The sequence below is a fragment of the Seriola lalandi genome, unplaced genomic scaffold (assembly GCF_002814215.2).
Source record: "Seriola lalandi dorsalis isolate HSWRI2012SDOR001 ecotype SW California unplaced genomic scaffold, Sedor1 jcf7180002054933, whole genome shotgun sequence".
NCBI lineage: Eukaryota > Metazoa > Chordata > Actinopteri > Carangiformes > Carangidae > Seriola > Seriola lalandi.
In genome coordinates, this window is record NW_019525485.1 from 5,014,756 (window position 1) to 5,030,449 (window position 15,694).

Below are 15,694 nucleotides of genomic sequence, written 5' to 3' on the forward strand. Positions count from 1 at the left end.
AGTCAACTACGCTGGAAAAATAGAAATGTAAGGTAGTTACAACCGTTAGGTTAGGGCAAAGACAGGATGCAGTGTCAGCTAATGAGTTACTAGGTCATGAGACAATTAAGGAGCAGCGGTTAAATTAACGGCACCTGTAAACATCCCAACATGGTGCCATAGTAGTGGAAATCAAAGATCACTAACCAACATTCAACTCTAACAAAGGTTAAACCAAATAAATAATATTATAACAATATATAAGTGTATAAAGCAGATGGTCTTATAATCTTAGTTACCAGGAATACTAAATAAACATTAGCAGTGACGGACACAGGTGTATGCTAAGCGAGGGCTGGGTTCATGTGGAGCCAAAAATACGACAGAAAACACTTCATAACAAAACCCTCTACACTTCCAGCTGTTCATAATGTAACAATGCTGTCACAAAATCAGTCACGAATATATTTAAAACATCTTTAATTGTGCTGTTATAAAATTCAAACTGGGTAGAAAAAATATTTTTTTTCAAACATCTAGCTCATTAACAAGAGAGTGAGTGTTGTACTGTAGCTTTGAAATTCAATATTGTGCTTTTAAAGTGGTATTTCCTCTTCTTACTTTTGCTACACATATTCTCATGTGTTCTGACCCAATATTGGCTGTTCCAGGTGTCGGTGTAGTGATACTTTCTCCTCCCCCATCGTCCCACTGCAAACTGTTCCAACATAAACTTAACTGGGGCAATGGAGTGTTCCAACTATGGGTTTTTTTTTTTAAAAAATAAATTTTTTATTCCAGATTTGTGTTTGTGCTTTTTTGAGATATAATTTCATCTATTTTCAGCTGTTTTCAAAGTGAGGATGGGTGCAGAAGGCAGAGTCTGAAAAGCTGGAACAACAACAACGCCGGCTCACACCTCAGGGCCACCTGAGAGGCAGCAAGTGTTAGGCTGCTTCCTGCCTCAAGGGAAATACCACTTAAAAACAGGTACACAGTGTGAACAGCAGAATGCATAAAAAGTCTGTAGCCCTGTAGACATATAAAGACATATATATTTTCATATGTTTACATTTTTGACAATAAATAAAAAGATCCTTAATCCTGCTGGCAAGAGACAAAAAATGTTGCCTATTACAGATTTCTCTTTTCTTGACCATAAAAACTTTACAGTAATTAAGTGAAGCATGATGACATTCATTAATCAATGTGACCAGTTAACGATCACGATGTAGTGTAACACTTTCCCATGTACAGTTCAGCGTTGTGTCGCTAATTACATCTACAGCTCACCCGTGTCAGCCACCACGCTGTGATTCATCCTCATTTCACGGCACTTTTGTAAAAAAAAAAAAAAAAAAGAAAAAAAAGAAAAGGAAATATTTCTGATCTTGAAATGATCAAATTTGAAGCACTCAGCTATAATAAAAAAAAAAAAAAAGCCACTCGTCCTTTTTACACATATTCAGGTACATCCACAATATCATCTTCAATGTCACTGCAAAACTGAAGATGTAAAAATAAATGAATGAAATATGGTCATTTTTAACAACAGTGTGTATATGAATCCGATATTCAGTAACAGACATAAACATGTATATGGTTATAATTAATATATTTACAGTCTTTGTCAATTAAAAGCATTTCAGTTGGACAAACGGAGTCCAAACTGTTTAACACTGATATTAACAAAAAATAAAAATAAAAATAAAAGTTTCAGTCTACTGTAGCGAAATACTTCAGCACTGAACGTGCTTTTGTCGAGCGAAGACACAACCTGACAAAATCAGTTCAGTCGAGTTCAGCGCTTCACGCTGAATCGTGTCCGTTTGTGAAACCGAACTGCAGCTTCCGAGCAGGACCTCATTTCCCACGATGCTCCTGCGTTTCGTGTCCGTCGCACTTCCCCCGGCTCACTGGCCCTCCTGCGTCCCGATTCGTCTTCTCTCTCTCTCTCTTTCTCTCTGTGTGTGTGTGTGTTTGTGGCGGCTGTCTACACACCGCTCGCTTGAGACAGAAAGCAAAAAAGGGGAGAGCTGTGATTGGTCGGGAGTCAACCTTGATCACTACAAGTGGTTAAAAAATGACGTCGTGAGCGTCGCCGTTAGGCCGCAGCCTGTTCGCTACAGGCGGGAGAGGCTTCCTGAAAAATTCTGTAGAGGGGATGGAAAAAAAAGTTTTGAATGTTAGAAAGCTACATCCACTGAATCCTGAAATAAAAACACTCCCCGTTATAACAATATAAACAAAAATGAGACACAGTTGCTGCACAGAGGTAGATGGGAAGAGCAGACTGGAGGAAAAATGTGGATGAATACACAGACAAGCCTTTGAGTTGATTAAGATGTCTGCCACCATGAAGGATCCACACATATTCAAACACATGCCTGGTGAGATGCAGGAGAAGAAGAGGACAGCGATGTGGGTCTGAGATACTAATTAACAGTCAACACACATCTTAAAAAAGGCCGACAGAGTTCAGTGTTCCCTCTGCAACAGCACACTGAGAAATTTACCGCCACTGCTGTGAAACACAACGATTCCTTCTCAGAAAAAAAACGACGTAGCGTTTTTATATTTCATAAAAAAGCTACAAAAGAAAAAACACTGACACCTGTGCTTGAACTATAAGTGGATCCAAATTACACTCGGAGCACTGTGCACAGAGGAGACACTGATTCACTGCCACAACAGTTAGTGAATACGCAAATCCACACAAAGAGCAGGTTAGTGAGAAAATAAATGGCCGATTAGGTGATATAACAAAAGGAAGTAATGCATGAAATTAAAACAGTGGTTAACAGTGAGGGATGAAGCATGACCAGACTTCACAGGCAGCTTTACCAGAGTGTTTCGAGTCCCCCAGTGGCTCTAGTTTTGGCAGCCTAGAAACTTTGGGTGTCGCCCATCCCACTAAAAAACAACAACAACAAGAAAAACAAACCATCAGGATGGAAAAGAAATTCAGAAACAATGCTCAGGTTCCCTCTTCATACCAGAAGCAGAATGGAATCTATGTCCAGACAGAGACGCTGGCAACTTGCTACGTAAAACACCCGCTTCATTTTATCAAAGAAGTATCACAAGTAAGGATTGAACAGCAAAAACACACGACTTGTCACCATTATTCCTTTCATCACTTAATCTCTGTGCTGAAATGACATCATCAGTTTTCAAAATGTTCTATTGATGTCTTCAGCTCACTGTCTTGTCTTGTGCAAAACCATTTCTATTGAAGACCGGTACCAATAAAATGTTTCTATTAACTGGGTGACGAATACATTGCATTTCCTACAGCTGCTTCACAATAAAAGCTTCGGACTGGTTCGTACTGTAGACTGTAGACTGACCTGGAGGAGGTGGAGGGGTGGGGCTCTCTGCCGGCCCGTCCTCTGTCCTCAGCGGGTCCACCCGGTGCTTCCTCTTCAGTTGCAGCTTCCTTGTCTTCTTCTTGCTTTGCTCGCCTGTTGCGGCTGAATGTGCAGAGACACTTCTCAATATACACCAAAACAAAAATGCTTCTCCCTGCGTCGTCCCTTCATCACTCCACTTGCAAATTTTATCTTTTTATCCTTTTAATTAATCAGGTAATCATCTCAATGTGTAATTATCTCCCAGATATTCAGTGGTCTGAAATCAGTGATTCTAGACACTTGCTTGACTTTACAGGATATCTCTTCCTATTTTTGAAATAGGAAGTGATTGTTTTGAGTCTCTGGATGTTTGTTTGATCATTTGCTTTCAAAGTGAAAACAGATTCAATATCTTGCTTTCTGTTTATCAACAGGCACAGACTTCCTTTTCCATATGATGCAAAGCTGAACCACACGCTGTGAGCAAAGCCTCTTCAGAGATACTCTCTGCCCTCACATCTACACAGATAATTATCTTCTATTTATCTATTTTTCTGTTTTAAATAACTTTTCGTTCACGTTTTATGAACCTGTTGAACTGTTCGCCAGCTGAGTGAATTCACGGGGTATTTTTCCAATCAACCTGGAATATATTTGTCAGCTAAAATTAGTTTTATTTTTCACCTAAGAAATTCTGACGTGTGGTGGTTTAAAAGATGTATCGCTCACCTGAACTGGCATTTTCCGGCGTTTGTCTTGAGTCATCGGGTTCCTCGTCGTTGTCCTCCTCGCACTCCTCGTCCTCTTGATCAGCATCAGCCTTCGGGCTGTTAGTCCTGCCCTCCTGCTGCTCTCTTTGCCTCTTCCTCTCCTTCTCTTTATCCTCATTCTGAAAGGAACATGAAAGCCAAAGCTATCGTTTCCTGAGCTCTGCTGAAATACACTGCAACATTGCCTCCAACTAGAAGTCTTAAACAATCCCAGACGCGTCAATACACCATCCACTGGTGTGTTTACAGTAGTTACACACCTCAGAGATTACGCTGCTGATTGGCTGGAAGGGGCTGGGTATGTTTTCATCATCGGGCTCCTCTTCCTGGATCGGCCTGCCTTCTCGTTCCGCCTCTTCCCGCTCCTGTCGTTCTCTGTGGACAGAGCCAGGTGTTAACCTTTCAGTATTATGACACCCACCTCCTGGGTGACTGTTACATTTACACAAATTGATCTGAGGCCAGACTTCATTACGGTGTGCATTTCAACAAATTGGTATTTCTAATATTGAGATGGAGTTTGCTCTTTAGGAGTAAATGCAGTATTTAATGTCTCTTTTATTATTACTTTAGTACAAGAAATCCAGAGGAAATATATTTGAGCAGACAGGGGAGACTGCAAACACTGCTAAGCTTGGCATTTTGACATTTTCCACTTCTCCCTCGCTTCATTTATTATTCCACTCTGACCATCTTCTCCCTCCTTTACATTTCTTATCTATCTTTGACTTCTATATTCCACTGCACTAATACCACGTTTTGTTTAGTTTGTAGTAGTTGTTATTATGACAGTTTTCTTCATTCTAACAATGTTGATTATTTTCTATGCTCCTCGTGTTTTCCTCACCTCTCTTCTCGTATCCGCCGCACTCTCTCCGCCCGCTCCTTCTTGTCCTGCTCCTCCTGAGCGCGCTGCTCGGCTGTGTCCTTCTGCACACGCTCAGTAATGGCCTCATAGTCTTTGGCAATGTTGTTGAGTAGCCAGTTCAGGCCCTTCTTAATGGACTTGTCGACCTTTTTGCCATAACCCAGCACTGCAGAGCAAGGCTCCTGGGGTAGGAAAATATATTTAGAGATTAGACGCTTCCACGTGGAAAACAAACTGTCCACAAAAGGCCTTGCTCTTTGTCTATATATGGGTAAAACTGCAGCTTCACCAGATGCCCTTAATGTCACTCAACTGCCACCGCAGCAGGTGCACAAACACTTACGATCTGACACAGACACTTGTTCTCGTTCACAAGCTTCTCTAGCGACAGGTTCTCAATGATGTCCGCCTCAGCCAGCGCTCCCTCCTGGTCCTGTTTGTTCGCCAGTCTGGAAGCAGAGAGGAATAAAGAGATATTATTGAGTGTTAAATAAATAGAAAAAATGAGCACTGTCTCACCTGTGACCAGGCTAAACTATCTCGAGGGTCTACACCTCACCCTCTGTGTCAAGTTAGTCTGTTTTTTTAATGCCTTTACGCACATTTTCAATATATAATTTCATAATTCTTTAAGTCTGTGTCCAAGCATCATTTCCTTGGGCGATAGCGCACTCACACTAGCACAGGTTTGCCGGCGATGCGTGGGTGCTGAAGGACCTCGGCCATGGTCTCCCGCGTCTCCTGGATCCGCTGGACATCGCTGGAGTCCACCACGAACACCACGCCGTGTGACTCGGAGTAGTAGTTCTTCCATATGCCCCGGATTCGCTTCCCGCCACCGAGGTCGAAGATGGTCACCTCGAACTTGCCCTGCTTCAGGTCAACCTTGGAAAAACCTACAGTTGGAGCCACATCAAGGGGATTGTCTGAGGGACGAAAGAAAGATAGTAAAGGGAAATGGAGTTAGTGGAGAGGATGCATGCAATCAGGTCAATGACACCCTTTAACGCAGACGTTCTTGCACAACTTTTTATGCCTCCAAAATCAAAAATTGTATTAGCAGTGGTAAACTGTAGAAGCAGAGAGGCATAAGTGCAAGCAGTCAGACTGGATGTAAAATATACATGATAACAAACACTACACAGAAGCGCAAGTGAGGCAGTTTATTCAGAGTAAACAAGATGGAGAACACGCTCTAAAAATTCAACTTTTCTATTATTTACAAAGACTTCTTTTTTTTTTTAAACTGCGACACTGAACTGAACACATTCATAACTCAAAGGCCCTAACCTCCTTGGATTCCTCGCACTGTGGCTGTCTTCCCTGCATTATCCAGTCCGACCATCACCAGAGTCACTTTCCTGTAAGATAAGAAAGGGGGGAGAAAAAAAATGAATGCTTATGTACACAAACATCACTGCTACATCAGTCTCGCCCAGGAGTCCAGGTTGGAAGTGGGGCATCTGATGTATCCGAGCTAAAGAGGCAACCTGGCATTAGTTCTCGTGACGCATATGGGGGCACAGGTAAGCCAATTAATAATCTGAATGACCAACACAATCAGAGATATGCACAGTCGACTGAGTGAGTCAGCAAACACAAATTAAACTAAGAGGTACAATCAAAGTACAGAATACTGGCCTAATATCAATATCAAGTTTAAAATGCATTCTTGGTGCTGATATATGACTGATTGTGGAATTGCTGTTCTTTGTTCTGTTCTCCCACTCCACTACCTCACTGTAGACATGTCTCAATAAACAACACATAAAAGCCATTCCCAGAAGAAACGGCAAACAAAGAAACAGATGCACACTCAGTCATCTCTGCAGGTATACAGCACACACCTGTGCAGCAAGTCCAATAGTCCAAGTATCATAGTGGGAATTTTAATATGCAAGTGGGACAAACCTTTCTGAAAGGAATGCATGATTTGCACTGTAACAGAGACATGATCAGTCTGGCTCTATTTAGCCCCTACTAAGAAATCATTTCATGTGCAACAAATAATTGCTCTCAGAGAATCTGGAACCACCTTGAAATGGATCCTTCAAAGGGAAAAGAAAGCAAGAAATCTTGTACCTTTAAAAACCCTTCATTAGATGCTTATACTAGAATAAAAAAGTGCTCATACAAAGCTTTAGGTTTACATTATGGCTCCTGGCATTAAATGTTGTCATGAAGGAAAAGGACCAAAATACAACATAACAAACAAATAAAAATCATCTGAGTAAACACCTACGGAAAAACAGAAAACTGCTTGGACCTAAGAAAAAGCTATGGTGTACACATAAACACTCCCGCCTTTGTCTCCTGGCTGCATACTTAACTTTGAAACTTGCGTCGAAAAGACATCAACCGCACAATCCATCTAACCGTCATCTGGAGCCAGCTGGCCTTCATCGGGGCAAGCTCTTGATGTAAACCTCCAGAAAAGGTGAGACACTGTCTGGACACTGTCCGCTAACCCATAACCCTCTGCCCTCGCTGCAACAAACTCCTCACAGCAACAGGCCAAAAGGAATAGACCCACTGAACAGACCTGGATGTAGGATTAGGGGAGGATTTCTGACTAAGTCCAAAGGATCAGTTCCCTCACAGGTACCACGTGGGTTAAGTACTGTCAATTACATTTTGCTGGTCCTGCTGCTTCACACTCAGCGTTCTACATGCTCTGTAACCAGTCACCAAGCAGCTCTCAGCTAAAAAAAAAAAAAAATACTGTGAATAATGCTTGCAGGCTTACAGGATGTTCATTAAAAGAACAGAACGAGACAAATGACTGCAACAAAATGAAAATATCTGCAACTAATATATTAATTAACTTACTTGCTAAATGATGCTCATTACTGATTAAACTGCAGATTGTTTTCTCAATTTATGAATTCAGTATTTGGTCTATAAAATGTCATGTAATAGGAAAATATGTCAACTGAAATTCCCCATTACTCAAGAAGACATCTTTAAATGTGTTGTTTTGTTCAACCAACAGCCCAAGATATTTCATCTAAATGACATTAAACAAAATCAGGTAATTCTCACATAAGAGAAGATAGAACCTGAGAATGTTGTCTTTTTTTGCATGAATTTCATTTATCAAATAATTACTGATCATTTTTCTTTCACCCGACTTATTGATTAATCAAGTTATCATTTCAGCCCCAATAATATTTGTAAATGGGTTAAGTAAAGTAGATCCCTGTAATCTATCATCTAGCACATCCTCCACTTAAGATTACTATTTAACATTATATTATTATACTGTTTAAGACACACAATATTTTAAACAAAACAAAATAATCATCACAGCAAGCTGCATGTTTGTGGTGGCTGGCTACGATTGTAGCTAAAATATAAGGAGTGAATTTAATCATGTCACCTTTATTGCTTAATTAATCACATCTGAAAATAAAGCATGGATGTCTGCTCTGATCTAAATGTCAAAATAAAAGTTGATTTTAAGATGTAAAAAAAATCAAGACTGACTAAGGGCTGTGTGATATTTCAGTGGGTGTAGATTATTTATTATGTTGTGTTGTAAAATGTCAGAATGGATTATAATGAACTGATTTGAACGTGAGGACAGAAAGTGAAAAACATCATGTCAGTCTCCATCGCAACCTTAATGAAACAAACTGCTTTCAGCTGTGTTTGCTTTGTCCAGGAGAATAAAAGGTTTAGGCTTCATACTATCACATAACTCACCTTGCGGGCTCTCGCCAACGTTTTAGCCAGTTGCAACAATTCGCCATCAGGCTAAACATCGCAGTCCGAGTCCAGCGCGTGACACCACGATCCGGCCAGCTGATCGACTCTTAACCTAAATCGGCTACATAGCGAGCTAACTCATGATAGTTTCAACGTTGGCAGCTTTTAAAACGGTCAGCCTACACAGCAATGAACCAAGTGGCTGTAACCACCGTGTTATCAATAAAAGTTATTTTAGATAACATCGATTTCAAGAATCACAAAATCTGTGTCCCGTTACCCAAGGTTAGCTAAAGCTAAAGTAGCTAGCGATAACGGTCTCTTGTTAACTTGTTTAGTTTCAATCTCGGCACATGAGTGAGTCTGGAGGTTGTGCTCGCCAATACAATAAAACAGATGTTATCAAATTACCCTAATACAGCTCCATTTGGTATTTTACTCACGAACATTAGCTACTTGGCGTTAGCTGACTTGTAGCTCTCTGCTTTGTTTACGTCGTCTTTTCTGCTGCTAGGCTGCGGACGTTCTTACGTCACCGTGCGTAATCAACAAAGCAGCGTCGCTCAGATTGATCATAGATGCTGGCTACATTTCATATTGAGGTTTAAAATTTAAAGAAATATGATAAACATATAAAGTACAATGCACTGTTAAGATTGAATCAATAGTTTCCAGCCTTTCTGTCTTGATCTCTTGCAAATGCAAATGTTTAAAAAAAAAAGAGAGTGAAGATGCCAGATTTTCATACTGTCCTTGTATCATTTTAGCGTTTATCGTTATCCTTGAAATCTTATTTTTATCCACTTTCCTTCATTGGGTTTGACATCCTGACTATACCAGTTGTTTCATATCATCATTAAAGTGAGCTGACAGGAACTGAAAGCAGGAGGCAAGAGAGTAGAGGTACCATGGCCTTGGAGGCAGTGTATTTTTTTTTAAAAGACAAATCTTTATTTATTGCTTCACAAGAATCAGTGATTCTCCTTTTTCCCACCAAAGTCAAAGGCTGTTTTGCAGGTAAAATAAATGTCAAATGTCTGTTAAGGCAAAGATGGATGCACTTTAGTTCCTGGGCTGAGTCATTGTCCCAGTTCATCTCAGCAAGCACTCACAGGTGAGTCTGCAGTCTGCAGAGTGAGGCAGGAAGAAGAATGTGTGTCTTTAACAGAGTCTATCTGTGGAAACATTTTCGCCCCCTGAGACGGCTTCTACTTAATTTTTATGAGATCTATCTGCTGCTCTCATTATGCTACAGTAATAATCTTTATGTGTTTACTGGGATCCAGTGTGGGCACTGAAACTGACTGAATGGACAGTAATGAGGCCGTTGTCCTTTTGGCTCCAATTTTATCTAAGTATTAAAGAGGTGCTGAGCTCAAAAATGAACTTTAAAGCTTTTAGCATGATTCTTTTTAATGTTTTCCTCTGCTGCCACATTATTATTGTTGCATGGTCTTGTAATATTTCTGTTTTGTTAAGTGAGTTTTAATGGAGCCAGTACTCAAATCTCCTGTTTATTATGGATTATTAATTATTGAAAAGTAGCTTGTTTTCTCCCCTTTACTTTACAGCCCTCTTTACAAAGACCATGTGTAACTAATTAGTAGTAGAAATAGTTTTTGCAGTATATAATAATGATCCATCAGTTCATTATTGGAAATACATATGATTTCTTTCTTTTCTTATTGGTCTGGTGAACACTTCCAACGTTTGATATGTGTGAGCTGTATTTGAATTCCAACTGTTTTTCTAAAAAATTAAAATGAGTGATTTTGTTTTTGTAAGTATTATTGTTTCACACAGTACTTTATCTTTAAAATTGACATTGACAAATACATAACATAACATAACATAACATGACATGACATGACATGACATGACATGACATGTTTTGCATCCATCCGTATAATGCATCCATGGGTTACCTTCTCCTCTTGGCTTTTCCTCATCGCTTTAGCGCCATCTGTTGTTTTGCAACAGTTTATCTAAATTTGTACTGCGCATGCGTTAATTTTCCTTTTCTTACCCGGAGCAGCTCTTCCTCAAACAGTCAGTCATTCTGCCCCTGATGAGACTGCGATTCATCGACTTCTTCACGGCCCTGGTAAGACTGCGCTTCTCCGGTGTCGTTTTAAGGTGAAGCACAGACGGTGACGTGTTTTCACTGCTAACAGCCCCCCTGTGGTTTTAGCTGTAAACCAGCGAGGACTGCAACTGTCCATTTCGTACTCGACAAATGCTGTCCGTAAGATTATTGGAGTGAATACGACAGATTGACATATGTTTCTATTATTTTGTCTATTTCTGTGTATATAACTGTTATATAACTAAGTGCTCAACTGCTGCATTGTTTGAGGCACTTGCTGTCTGTGACTTTCCACTGCAATACATTCACCTGACACTTTAAAGTACCAGTAATTCTGCAGATTCAGATTAGGGAAAGTTAGTTGTAACACTCCCAATTTCTCCAATCAGGAACAAGTTACGAATCAGCTGATTCACCCAATTCATGCTCAACGTAGTCCTCACTCCACCTGTGAGGAATAGCACCCTGTGGCAGACACAGCGAAGTTTAGAGGCAAAAAACTAAATTTTCTGTCTGTGTTGCAGAGATTGCACCTACACCAATTAATAGCAGACACATGTAACTAGTTTTAGTTCCATTTTCAACACACTTGCTTGAAAGAGCTCCAAGATACAGACAGAAATGTCAAAAATGTTACAACCAGTCCAACCACTCTCCCCTCATAACACAAAGTATAATTAAAAAATAAATCATAATGTATAATTTTTCATTAATTGCCAACGTCACCCAGCAGTATACAAAGTAATTAAAATAAGCCCCACCTTTACAGCTGCAACATCTACACATTAATGCATGAATAATTATAATCCGATAATATAATACACATTATTCTGAAATGGGGCATCTAGACTATTTCTGCATTGTGCTGTTCCTACTTTTACTTAAGTCTGAGCACGTCTTCCACCTCTGTGCATTAGTCTGTGTGTTTATTGTGCAGACTGTGTTTCTAATCCATAACATACTGTGCTGTTGAATGACTTTCCCAGCTTTAATGATGTTACCGCGGCACTATCTTTCAGTGATCATCTCTCACAGCGAATTAATTATTGAGCTGATTTACTTTGCAGTCACAAAGTCCAAACAGCTTCAGTCAGAGTAGAGACACTTCTGCATCTTAAACAACCTGACCGGAGCCAGCAGAAACTGATAGATGGGATGGAAAATATAAAATCTCTACATTCCTATAAATGAGTGAAAATGTGTGAACTTAAAGTGTCGACTCCCAAACACTTCCTCTTTCTTTGCTTTATTTTACAGGTGTGTCTGCCATCCTGCTTCCAAATGAGTCGTGTCTTTGTCTATGGCACCCTGAAGAAAGGGCAGCCAAACTACTTCCGCATGTTTAACAGCACCAATGGGAAGGCCGAGTTCATCGCCTCGGCTTGCACCACTGAGAAATACCCACTAGTGATTGCCGGCAAGCACAACGTCCCTTTCCTCCTCAACATCCCCGGCCAGGGACACCGAGTCAATGGAGAGATCTACAAAGTGGACGACACAATGCTGAAATTCCTGGACGACTTTGAGTGCGTCCCCACCATGTATCAGCGGACTCTGATCAGTCTGGAGGTGAAGCAGTGGCTGGGGCAGACAGAGGGAGAGGAGACGGCATCGCGGGGAAGCATCACAGAGGCCTTCGTGTACAGCACCACGTCGTACCAGCCAGACTGGCCCTCACTGCCCAGCTATGAGAGCTACGACGCATATGGAGATCACGGGCTCAAGTACGTGACCAGAGAAGCACGAGATTGATGAAGCTTTCTGGTGCATTTTTTTTTTTTGCCTCCTGTTTATCTCAGCGCATTAGCTAATTAAAATTGTCTTTATTTTCATTATTATAGATCAACTATGAAATATAAAAATCTAATTAGAGAGCTTTTATTATAATGTAATTCCTACAATATACACTTTCTTATTTAGTGCCAGTTCTGTTGAGCAGACGCGCATCAATTTTCTTTGTTTAAAGGGAAATACAGTCTAAACGGACCTGCTTGGTCATGTATCATCTGTGTAATATTTCAACACATTATGTTGGTCTCATAATGTAATTTCCTTCCAGGTCTCTAATTGAATTGACTCATTTGAGGGTACTAAAAAGGCTTTACACTTTGTGAAACATTGCACTGTAAATACATTTCAAAGGGCATGCATCATTTACTTGCAATTTCCAATTACCTGAGACAGAAATACCACAGTAGTGATTAACATGTTGAACTGCACGTGCATGTAACAAGCTGTGTAACTCATCTCCTTCTACCTGAGGCCATCCACTTATCAGTCACCCCTCATAGACTTCCTTTCAGACAACATTTGGAACGCTTGTGTGTGCGTGTGTGTGTTTGTAAATGTGTTAAGTCAGAAGGTGACATGACTTGAATGTGCTTCTCTAAATTACAATGATAAAAACATTCAAACAAGGCATTATGAAACACTGGAGTACCCACACAAAAGCTGCGTTTGGTTACTTGAATATGTCCTTTGTCCCAGAGCTTGACCTTTTGTACCCATGATTACATTCTGCTTTGTTTTTCACAGTTTCCCTTTATGTTATCTTGCTCTAATCCCACGAGGGGCTGCGTAACTGTGAAAAGCAGATTAAAAAATTTTTAAAAAAGATACCAGTTTCTAGGTTGTCTCATCTTTTTCTTATGAACACAATCTTTTCTCATCTTTATTTAAAATAGTAAAATCCAGAAATTCTGGAGGAATACAGAAGACAAGGGTTTTTTTTTGGCAGTGAACCAGTGAAATCTCTGTTGGCGTTGGAAGCAGTTTGGAAGCCGTTTGTCCTTTTTAAAGACAAAACTTGCAGGAAAACAAGAAGAAAAAAAAAAATAATGAGAGAAGAACATTTCACAGTGTATCAAAGTACTGTACAATTAGTCGCCTTAGAAAAAGGAAAACATGGATGTTTTCTAATCGTGTCCGAACCGGCATCACATTTAACTCAAATTATACATAGATTGTCATACGAACAAAAAAAAATACTCACCATGAGTGTGTTCACATGCACACAGATCTCCACATACACTATTAAATCCTGGTTTGTGTCTTATTCAAGCTTATTTATATACATTTTTAAAAACTCTATCACAATGTGTGGTTTGACAGGAATATTTAAAATATTTTAAATCACCAAGGAAACTGAAAAAAGTAACACTAAATGATGCACACACGTATGCTTCAGCGTCCCAGATGTTTGTATTTGAATGAGATTTATGATAAATATAAAATCCTCCTTACTGTAAACAGGGATGTTGTTGGTGTGAATATTAAATCCATGTGTGTGTGTGTGTTTGTGGGCATGTGAACATCACTCAATGGCACAAGCATAAACAGTTGGTCAGGAAATGTCTGGCATAGAAATAAGTAAAATGACATTATTTAATACATCATGGACGACTTCCATCACAGCCTCTAATCAGACACTAGTGGTGCAGAAAATGTGTAATAAGAGGGTGGATAGAGGAGGTGAAGTGGAAGCACCTCTGAGTGATGTGTGTGTGTGTGTGTGTGCATAAAGAGTATGTGATTCAGCTATTCAGAGGTATCAATTAGTGTCAGATCTGAGTGCCGGCTGCGTGCAACATGATTCTGTGTCTTCAACAAGGAGTCTTTTCTGGTGTTTGTGCTGTCTGAAGTCCAGATCTTCACCCAGGTGAGTGTCAGCGAGGAGGAGGAGGAGGAGGAGGAGGAGGAGGAGGAGGAGGAGAGCTGAAGGTGCAGGTTCATCAGTAAAGGTCTTTCCTTGTGCTTGGCAGGGAGTGGCTGGTGGAGCAGGTGGCACTGCGGATCACCTCCATCCACCTGGAGACGAGAAAAAATGACACACACAAAACAAAGACAGTTGTTAATATAAAATCAACAATGTGTTTTTTTCCCTACATATTCCAACCTCCCACATTACTCTTCTTCCCGAGGACAAAACGAAATATAGATTTGATGCGGCGTGAACGGCGTCGCAGAGGAAAGAAACTTCTCCCCCGTCAGTGAAAACCCAAAATACCGCACCTTTCAAAGGTGTACTCGCTCTCTGATCTGAAGTAGTAGACGTGGGATTTAAAGTGGAGCTTGAAAACGTAATCTTTGTGGATGTTCTCCGACTCGGCTGGGACGGTGACGGAGTAGCCCAGCAGAGGAAGGCTCGCCAGAGGGTAGTCATCCTGCAGGGCGGACAAACAGAAGGCAGCAAAAGCTTTTCCGTGAAGCAGTCCTGCCACTACATAATTCCCCTGTCATGTTCAATACATTCCTGTGTATCTTACCTGATGCGATTTGTAGAAGAAGAGGCTGAAGTTGGTGAAGACCACCCAGAGTTTCTGCCAGCCGTTACTGTTCTTAAACTTCCTCAGCAGGTTACCTGACAGCTGGTTCTGGAAACGCAGAAGAGCAGAGGAGGGAAACCAATGTAATAAGAGACGCACATGGCTCAATAAAGTAACACAATGTCACTGAGTTTATAATAGTGTTAAAGCAGAGGTAAAAAGATAACAGCTCTAATTCATTTGGAGTTATTCAGGAGTGACTTAGCAGGGTGCCCAAACTGCTGCACATGCCACAATTATGTTTTTTTCCCCTTCATCTTTCATTTTCAGAAAATAAAAGTGACAGTGCATATAACAGTGATTTCTTTTTAAATGTCTGTTTGCTGCAGGGGCTGTATTCACTTCTTTTCATTTCGTTTGGCAGGAGGGGAACAGTGGAGATTCAACAATCCAGTCCTTTAGTTATCAAAGCTTTAGCCCAGTGAAATTGGGGCGACTTCTATGTTCCATTACTAGGGAAATTTCTGGTGAATTTGCTGACAGGGAGCGTTTCATTCTGAGCAGATGTGGCTGCTGCAGTACCTCTCTACTCCAGCGGGCGTCACTAAAGGACAGGCTGTGTGTCTTGTACCAGCAAACCACAGATGGGGACACTGGCCCCTGAC

At 40.6% G+C, this 15,694-nt stretch overlaps 3 protein-coding genes across 10 annotated transcripts in view; 1 reads left to right on the top strand and 2 right to left on the bottom strand.

Moving 5' to 3' along the window:
* Positions 1-442: 442 nt before the first annotated feature.
* Positions 443-9,187, bottom strand: arl13b (ADP-ribosylation factor-like 13b). Of its 3 annotated transcripts, none has more exons than XM_087170189.1 (10): positions 8,676-9,187; positions 6,261-6,331; positions 5,647-5,896; positions 5,314-5,419; positions 4,950-5,152; positions 4,363-4,477; positions 4,062-4,221; positions 3,330-3,452; positions 2,824-2,892; positions 443-1,986 (listed from the first exon to the last, which is right to left on the bottom strand). In XM_087170189.1, exons 1-10 carry the CDS (start codon positions 8,732-8,734, stop codon positions 1,973-1,975), a joined length of 1,170 nt encoding a protein of 389 aa, XP_087026315.1. In that variant the 5' UTR covers positions 8,735-9,187; the 3' UTR covers positions 443-1,972. The 3 variants fall into 3 exon arrangements, with proteins under 3 accessions (XP_087026315.1, XP_023249085.1, XP_087026316.1); XM_023393317.2 differs by having other exon boundaries at positions 443-2,132; XM_087170190.1 differs by lacking the exon at positions 8,676-9,187 and adding an exon at positions 7,302-7,574 and having other exon boundaries at positions 443-2,132; positions 6,261-6,333.
* Positions 9,188-10,675: 1,488 nt separating this feature from the next.
* On the top strand, positions 10,676-13,380 carry LOC111644439 (gamma-glutamylaminecyclotransferase C). Its single transcript, XM_023393318.2, has 2 exons — positions 10,676-10,782; positions 12,022-13,380. Exons 1-2 carry the CDS (start codon positions 10,747-10,749, stop codon positions 12,514-12,516), a joined length of 531 nt encoding a protein of 176 aa, XP_023249086.1. The 5' UTR covers positions 10,676-10,746; the 3' UTR covers positions 12,517-13,380.
* A 22-nt stretch (positions 13,381-13,402) lies between these two features.
* The window catches only part of LOC111644437 (FERM, ARHGEF and pleckstrin domain-containing protein 1-like), a 50,418-nt gene continuing 48,126 nt past the window's right edge, over positions 13,403-15,694 (bottom strand). For all 6 annotated transcript variants that reach the window (XM_087170176.1, XM_087170175.1, XM_087170172.1 and 3 more), the window contains exons 26-28: positions 15,030-15,137; positions 14,776-14,927; positions 13,403-14,571 (exon numbers count right to left, since the gene is read on the bottom strand). In XM_087170176.1, the coding sequence (XP_087026302.1) occupies positions 14,496-14,571; positions 14,776-14,927; positions 15,030-15,137 (336 nt within the window). In that variant the 3' untranslated portion in view covers positions 13,403-14,495. The remainder of the gene's footprint in view (positions 14,572-14,775; positions 14,928-15,029; positions 15,138-15,694) is intronic.